This window comes from Haplochromis burtoni, unplaced genomic scaffold (assembly GCF_018398535.1).
Source record: "Haplochromis burtoni strain Fernald_Lab_line unplaced genomic scaffold, NCSU_Asbu1 Contig_135, whole genome shotgun sequence".
Classification (NCBI taxonomy): Eukaryota; Metazoa; Chordata; class Actinopteri; order Cichliformes; family Cichlidae; genus Haplochromis; species Haplochromis burtoni.
Genome location: NW_024582496.1, coordinates 735,814 through 744,758, shown reverse-complemented (window position 1 = coordinate 744,758; position 8,945 = coordinate 735,814). Strand labels below are relative to the sequence as shown.

The 8,945-nt window shown below is 39.6% G+C and overlaps 1 protein-coding gene across 1 annotated transcript in view; it reads right to left on the bottom strand.

Annotated features, from left to right (window-relative positions):
• Positions 1–922: 922 nt before the first annotated feature.
• Positions 923–8,945, bottom strand: part of muc15 (mucin 15, cell surface associated) — an 11,782-nt gene continuing 3,759 nt past the window's right edge. Inside the window, exons 2-4 of the mRNA XM_005930797.3 lie at positions 7,611–8,335; positions 5,307–5,483; positions 923–2,691 (exon numbers count right to left, since the gene is read on the bottom strand). Of these exons, the coding sequence (XP_005930859.1) occupies positions 2,582–2,691; positions 5,307–5,483; positions 7,611–8,316 (993 nt within the window). The 5' untranslated portion in view covers positions 8,317–8,335 and the 3' untranslated portion in view covers positions 923–2,581. The remainder of the gene's footprint in view (positions 2,692–5,306; positions 5,484–7,610; positions 8,336–8,945) is intronic.

The following is an 8,945-nucleotide window of genomic DNA, read 5'->3' as shown; positions in this document are numbered from 1 at the left end:
TCAAGGGTGCAAAGCAGAGTCCAATTCAGAGGTGAAATTAATTAAATACTGAAAAGTCCCAGATCAAGACCTCAAGTGGTAGAGTGTATTGTCCACTAATCAGAGGGTAGTTCAATCACCCTACGCCTCCTGTCAACACTGAAGTGCTCTTGGACAGGATGCTGAACTGCAAATTGCTCCTGATAGAAGACAAGCACCTCACATGTCCTTGAATGCGGTCTATTAACCATTTACCACTAGAAATAAATATGATGTCTTTGTGAAATACAGAAGGAGTGAACACATATTTTCACCTTGGAAGTATGTAAATATTTGTATTTGGTCCTGACACATCTGCTCTGAGTTTGTCTTTCCAACCCTGTGGTCAATGACTGTGCTAAATAACAATAACAGGACTTTAGCGTAATTCACCACTGGCGATTAACCTGTTGTAGAAGGCTCATCTGATAAGAAGGCACTGATTTGAGTTATTACAACAGGCCTGGCTTGTAGGTTAAACTCATTTCCTGCAAGTTAACTTGGAAAAAAAAAAATTTCAGTTTAGCCACTAAAAAAAATGGCCTCAATTTAGATAGCAATCATTTCATTTCATTTGAATTAATTTGGCTCAGCTGGAAGTAAAATTAACCTGTCTATACCACCCAAAGAAATGTGTACACATTCTTTATCAAGGACTTAGCCTCAGTTAATTGATTTGAGCACCCTGCCAAACAATCACATCCTAAACTGTTGCTATTAATTAAAAGAGACCGAGCAAGTTTTGTGATGAAAGAAGGATGCCCTTGTTGTCCAACATTCTTAATACTGACTCTTATGTCTGTGCGTGCATGGAATGACTTGTTTTATAATGAAAGCAAACACAATTTGTATGTCTTTTATACACATTTGAAGGCAATTATGCAAACTCATGAAACAGAGACAGTTTTGGGAAGGCTGTTTATTTAGTAAAGCATCATCCAGTTACGTATAATTTACAAGCAATCACAACCCATGTAGAATTCTTCAATAATCCAACTGCATTGCCTTGTTTAATACTGCAATGCTAAACTCGCTTCTCTGACTCAGAAAAAATGCTTCATGCACTGATTGATGTGTAAAATTAGAGAGGAAGGAAGCAGACCCAACATGTCTGCTGAACTAACCACAGTATATATGTATATATTTACGTGTGTGTGTGTGTGTGTGTGTGTGTGTGTGTGTGTGTGTGTGTGTGTGTGTGTGTGTGTGCGACAGTTGTCTATTCACTATTAGGGCAAAGCTGAGGTACATATCAATCATAGAAAGGAAGCATATTGATTGAGTGTTGGTGTCACTCAGGTAATGATGAGTGAAAGGACTGAGTGAGCTGAAAGATATGTATATATCTGGATTTATTTTCTTTAAAAAAGCATGTGTGTTAACAGAACCAGTGTAGAAATAAGCAATATTGTTAGATTTTCTTGTACAGTTGCATTCAATACATACAGAATGGAGTTAATAGCTACCTATTGTCCAGCCACAGTGGAGCAGTTAAATAAGAGATGCTTTTTTCTGAAGCAAAATTATAGAAGAATAAAAATAATAATAATAATGACGCTAGCCTTTTTTCTAAATTTGCTGTGGTTATGCTGCAGGTAAACAGTATGTACCGATGTGCACACAGTCACTACGAGAAAGTCAAATCTGTGTTTGGACACCTGGAGGTCAGAAGATTTAAACGGTATATTATGTTGATATAGTTGTTGCTTCTGAGTAGTGCGAAGACCAAATACACAGCTCCCTTCCAGAATACCAAAATCTCAGCCTATGAATAACAACGCAGCACCCAGCCTCCCTCCCTCTCAGTCACTAGTGTGTAGAAAACAAACTGAAGTCTTTGGCTTTGACGCTTCAATTCTCTGACTCTGACTGCCAGTTGTGGAATATCTGAAAAGCACAGTTTGAATTTAACTGCTTATTGCCTACCTTATGCTGTAACAGCATGTGATTGGTGATATGGATAATGTTATTGTTCACCACGGCTTCTGAATTTTGTTGCAAAGGCCTCGATAGGCCAGCTGTGTCGTCTGCTATTTAGACGGCAGGACATCAGTGCTATTTTTTTTTTTCAAACATTTTGCATCAGCTGGAACCTCGTTGTGCTTTGATGTGCTTTTATGCTAATGTTTCTGTTTTGCTGGTCATTAACTGAATTCTGTTGGTGCCATTCACACAAATATGTTCAAAAGTAAGGCAAAAACTTTTGATTTTGACATTGTTCACTGACTGCAAAGCAGGAAAGACTGTCTTTGATTCCCTTTGGCAACACACATAAATGGCTAACAGCTCATTTTGGCTTTCTCGGTGTACTCAGATGGATTGCCTTCAGTGATTCCTAGTTAAATACAGCAAATCTGATTAACGTAATACATAATCTGACATAAGTATCATCTGTGGCTGACAAGAGACCTACATAATTCACTTTGTAATTCCCATCCACAAATGCCACTCTCAGACCATCTTATTTACAAAAATCCACACATTAGACAGTAAGCTGTCTACTGAATGCCAATAATCATAGCTGGCAAACGTTTTTTGAAAGGGAGTTCATGACTTTGTAGTTTCAACGGCGTCCTGGAAGGTTGGACATTTGGATGGTGTCCCCTTGTACTCCTGGGTTGTAGTAGGCACCAAACTTCAAGTCCATAGGCTCACTGCTGTCTAATCTGAGAACTGGAAAGTAGACAATATCAAATATTTATAGCATACACCTTGTCTTTTGCAAAAAGAAAAGTACTCTAATTAACTTGTTGAGGTGGAAGATTAAAGAGTAGACCGCTGTCAGTGGTCCAATCCTATGTCTTTGACTCCTAGGTTTTCTGTTGTAATGCTTTTATTTCCAGCATAAGGTAACCAAGTACACAAAAAGGAGCAGTCTACTGATTTATTAACACACTACCATTACACAGTGGCTTTGACAGCAAAAACATACCCTAAAAGCAAAGAGCAAGAGCTCTCTTCTTGAGGCTCCATTTTGAAATAACCTTAACAAAAATCAATAACACAAAGCTCTTTTCCTGAATGTGCTGCTATTGTCCCTGCTGAATAATTGTTTTCCTCTGCACCTACAAGTACCATGGAGCATTATATAGGAAATCACTACACCTAACTCCGATTAATAAATAAGATAGATCGAAGGTAAGTGGACACACCTAAGACATAAATTACACTTAACCTGAAAATAACTGCATCACAGAGATAATGTCGCAAGCCCTTAAGGATCTGCTGTGAAAATATACTCAGTGTAGCAAGAAGGACAGGTAATAAATCCTAAACAATCTTATGTTGGGTTTATATTACTTGTGTTGTTTTCTGGAGTTGCTTTGCTTGTGCAAACGAAGAGTCTAAGAAGAGAAGGAGCGATTGTAAAGGCCAGGACTAAAGTGACACTTGGGGCTATACCGCTTACTCAACTTGTGTTGTGTAAGCGATTCTAAAAGTCACCAGTTCCATTTTTTTTTAATCTCATGTACCCCCACAGACCTGTCAGACTGACTTGAAAACCCTTTCATCAATAACACATATAATGGTCAACTTTTGTTTTTTGGTGGACGGGTTGTTGCAATTTTGCTTTTGCTGGGGATTAAATGGTCTGACCTTGAGATGAGTTTGCTGGTCTGTCCACTCCTGGGTAGATTGTGGCAATGTGTTAACACATAAATTATCCACGTTTTTGTAGGTAAGACTACTTCGGTATTAAAAATGTCCCCTAGCTTTTGTTCAGTTATAGTTAGCTCTTTTAACCATTAGCTTGCTATTTTAAATCTGCTGTGTCATAAAACAGACGCTTGTTGTTATTAAAAACATTCCGATATTTGATACCTGTATGAGGCAATGTTACTGACATCAATGACAACACTGAGATCAGTTGAGCACTTGATGTTTCTATCACTGAAATAAATCCCGGGGAAGAAAAACACTGTGTTTGCAAGGTCAAAAACGCTTCTTCAGCCTGAGACTCTCTGGCTCACATGTACAATTGATGACAGTTTACCACACACAGATACAAACACTACATGCAGAAAACAACTCTTGCCCCTCGCTTCAAGCGAGGGGTAGCAGTACTAGCAAGGTTATTGGATGATAACAGCCATAGAGGAACAACCACACAGACCCACAGTGTCTGGCTACCTCTTGCCTCTCGTGAGCTCTTTTAATCATTCATTTCTGCACATGAAGCTTGTGGGCTTGTTTGCATTAAGCGCATAATTTACATACATGGGCTGCAAGTAGGCAGTCATATCACGTCACTTTACTGGTGAACTGCCAAGCAGTTTATCAAGTGCTCTACACTCTTCGAGTTATACTGCGCAATACTGAGCGACTGCATTACCAAAGAGGTTTTCTTCCTTTCCATTTTGTAACTCTGCCTTTGTTACCAGAGGAGTTTCTTTTAACAATGTTGGGTGTTGTCAAGAGTATATGTTTTTCAGTTGCCACCCTGTTTCTCTTACATTGTCGTGGGTGTATGGCTTAAGATGGAATGTGACTCATCTGGAAAGTGCAGGTACATTTTCAAGCCGGCCTTCACTAGATGCACTTTGCCAGCTAATCGCCCGTGCAGTCACGAGTCCCACGTGCATATCTGTGTGCACTTTAATGAATTTAACTGGAGATGAAGGAAGGTTATGTACGAGGGCGTGTAGGGGAACTGTGACAACAAAGTGCTGTTTCCCTCTAAGTTCATGGCAGGAAAGCAACAGATTAGAAACTATCATAGTACATGATCCTATTATACACTGAATCCGATTTAGCATGTGAGTTACTTGTGAGATAATTATGGAGTGGGTTTGCTGATTAATAACCTAGCAATTAGGTTAATGCACTATGTGTGGGTGTGTGTGTGTGTGTGTGGTAGTGTGCGCTTGTGTGCATGGTGAGGTTACCTTATTATGGGATTAGTTATGCACTTGTGTGTGTGTGTGTGTGTGTGTGTGTGTGTGTGTGTGTGTGAAAGGGAGAGAGAGTAAGAGAGAGCAGCACCTCTCTCTTTTGTCACTATGTTAAACAGCCAACTTTTTTTTCTTTTTGTAAAGGGGACTGCGGCACTATCCAGCAGCCAGTTACCTTAAATACGAGGGGATAAGTGAGTTATAGTGGCTCATTATGAAGCACTGACAAAGGCATATTTAGCACAGTTTTATCTCAGCACTACATTTCTCGGCATAATTTAATAGTCTGCTGCCAGACGTTTTATTAAATATGAGAGTCTTTCGATAGCTATCAAGTCGGCAACCCTGATTAAAGCGAACGATCTGTTACTTTATAGCGCGAAGGAACACACATACCTGGCTCGGAAGGATACTCCTCAACCAGCTTCCTGTGAGAGAAGGCCTTCTGTTGTTTCTTTTTCAGGATTACGAAGGCCACCAGTCCCACAAATGTCACAGCCACGGCTGTTCCCAGCACTGCTCCCCAGGCGTTGTGTCGTTTACTGATCTGGGGATCTGTTGCGAAACCTTCGTCTGAGGAGTGAAGGGTTGTGGGGGTGGGAGAGAGTCACAGATAATTTGTCAACAAGAAATTATTTACATCGTTTGGCATCTTTGAGGGATAATTGTCGACTAATTATGGCTAAAATGTGTTTTTCAAATTGCGTTCGGAGCCGTAACGCATTGCATGGTGATACATCACAATTATTCAGAATTGTATAATTTACGCTGTGATAATTAATGCAATTAACATGCCAAATTCATGATAATTTCTGGAATACATTTGAATATTTTAAGGCAGCAGGTTGTGATCGTAATCTAAATGTGGTGAAATTTGGCTGAATACTTCATGAATAGCATTCAAGTTGTCATTAAATTATATATAACAACTGTTTAAATGGAAACTGTGAAACAATAGCTAGCCTATTGACTTTTTGTTGTTGTTGTTTTTTCAAAAAAATTGGGTTTTATTTGTATATGACATAAATGTTTGCTGCTCTTCTATTTTAATGTATGTGTCCAAGGCAACAGCAGTGGAAAATAATTGTTTTTGAAAGTGATAGAGTCGTCTTCAACATCCTTTGACAGAGAAATACTCGAGTGGTATTTTGTCAGGGCTCACACATAAATAATTCAGTGACTTTGTTCATCTAGAAACGGCTCAATTGACAGACTTGCTACGATCAATTTACCCGTAATCCAAGGCAGGCTGAACCACAAGACTTGTTTCATTAAGTGTTTTTCTATTCTTGTCATCTTTAGCAGCAAGTTTTTTTTTTTATTTTACTTTAAAGTAAACATAATGAAACGTAGGTGGAAATAAAGATTTTAGCAATTGTTGCTCCTGCTGGGAAATTATTTTTAAGTTAGCTCGCAACCTTTTAAGTTTGGCAAACAAATTGAACTGCAAGTTATCAGTTTTTTCTTAACTTTTCATCTCATGATGACAAAAATGTACAAACACAGGCAAATAAAGTTAGTCTAAAATTGTGTAGAGAGTTGTTCACAGTTTTACTGAATGGACGGTATCGTAGATCAACGACTACGAACTGGACTGCTCTGAAATTTGGCACAGATACACGTCGTGTTCTCTTTAGGATGAATCTGGAAACCTTGAAAAAGCTCAGTATTTTTCTAGGATATCCTTAAAAGCTACCCATGTCATCCACACCATTATTAGGTAATTCCCACAGGCATTTCCCACACAGAGTTACTAACAGGTCTGTATGGACTGTAGCTGAGTAAGTGAGGTGATTAGCTAATTGTCAGTTAGTGTCAGAGAAAGCTAAGGTGCCTTGTGGGATCTTACATATAGACTGTTTATCTGTACTCTGTGCTTTTCTACAGTTTCTGTGCACATGCTGTTCCTGTCATGATAACTATGGAGCTTTTTTTATCATTTTGTGCTGCCCACAATTTCACATCTGTTTTCCTGCTGCCTATTGCCATCATCTGTTAGTGTTATGTCCTACTGTCCCATCTGTCCACGAGCTGTGTCATTTTAATCCCCACTGCACCAGCTCTGCAAAGGTTTTGTTTTTTGTACTGTGGTCTTCTATTAGCTTACGCACTGATTAAGAAATATAAATTTCCTTTCCAGTCTTATCTTCCTGATCTGGTGGTCAACACCAAAGTCTAGTCTCACGCCCTTGCACCGACACAGCACAAGTATCTCTGACCTCAGTCCCTCGCTTTCTCTTTCAAGTTTTTTCCCCCCTAAAACAGGGTTTCATTGTTCGGCTGAGAAGGTGGTTGTAATAGACTCCTTTGCTCATAGCAGCCACCTCGATAGGACTTGAAACCCAATCCAACCTTTGCTTTTTAAAAAAAGGGGTATTTGTCCTCTTCCAGTGGGAAAATAGATGCTGGCAAATATGGCCCAGGAAAGGGATGTAAAAAAGCAATTTGTTAAACATATGACATGATAATATTTTCCTCATGAGCACCGAGCATAGAGGTCATCGCTAAGTAGTTTTAAATCCTCCTTTGCTGCCTCATGGATCTTATTCTGATGCCTCAACCCGCATTAATTAAGTCAAGTCAAAATCTTCTAAAACTTTCACACAGACAGCATATTCTCCGACTGTCCATCTGCCTTTTGCCTTCAGGATCAGACACACAAATGTGGACCTGATTCTGTTACGCAGACTGTACCAGTACCTGTATCGGAGCTGCCCGCTAAGCCCGCGCTTTTGTCAGTCTTGTTGACCTTCTCAGGCGTGTTTGGAGCAGCAGCAGTTGTAGTCTCCGGGACGTCGGGAAGAAACACTGTTGTAGGTGAAGATGTGGTGGTTGTCGCGTTCATCCCTGGCACCGCTTTTGTGGTCAGAGTTGTTGTGCTGGTTGTTGTGTGCTCTTCTGTAGTGTTGGTCTCTGGAACTGAGGTTTGTGACTCTAAATCGGTGCGATTAGAGTAATCTGGGAAGCTGGTGGAGTTTCGCGGGGTCAGCGTTTTATTAAATTCCCCTTCAGTTTCCGTCATGTTGATCTGGCTTGTGTTTGTGGGATCTGTGGTTGTGGTCGGCGGCAGCTCAGTTAGCTCGATCGTACCGTTTTGAACTTCAGGACTCAGGGTCGTGGTGGTAACATTCTGATCCTCCCATTTCTCATTTCCACTGTTTTCCTCTTCTCCTGAATATGGTACCATTGAGCCAGATGCTGTCCCACTGTAGTCATTATTTGACTCTGTAACATCAGCTCCCTCATCGTTTCCTTTAGTAACCGTAGCATTCTCACGTCCTTGTGGAATTTTGCCTCGTGCACGCAACCAACTCTTATCAATCGTTCTCCCTGGAGAGTCTGTTGTATATTGGAGTGATGCCAGGTGGAATGCTTGGACAAGCAGGAGAAGGAGCAGAAGTCTCATTTTTCCTTTTGTTGTTACTCTGAAACACATGAAAAAACATACGCATTATTTGATTTCTTTAAATACAAATTGTTAATTTAAAAACATAAATGATAAAATAATAATAATAATAATCGTCTGTAACGATCGTAGCATATGTATGTATATATGTCTGTACAAGAAAGCTAATCAGAGATTATTCTTAACAGGATGCTAAGGGCCTTTGGAGTTAGCCACAACTAACTATGTCAGCTTAATTGAAAGTATCCTTAGTAACTACTCAGTAACTCAAATACCATATGATATGACAACCTGCTCGTGGCAATAAGGAGGAGGCTGAACAGAATTTGTCAGTGTCTGGAAAAAGTATTAGTCACTAAGAAATGTCATTGGATGAGCTGTATCGACAGGCTGTCTTAAGGAAAGCCCAGTCTGCTGTTGTTGTCCAAAAACAATGAAGACAACTTCAATATTTCTACATTTGGTTGAGAGTATACCTTAATACTGACACTAACTTCAGCTCACTCCATCATGTGATGTCACTGCCAAGCTCAGTGGTTTGTTTGTTTGTTTGTTTGTTTGTTTGTTTGTTTGTTTGTTTGTTTGTTTGTTTGTTTGTTTGTTTGTTTGTTTGTTTGTTTGTTTGTTTG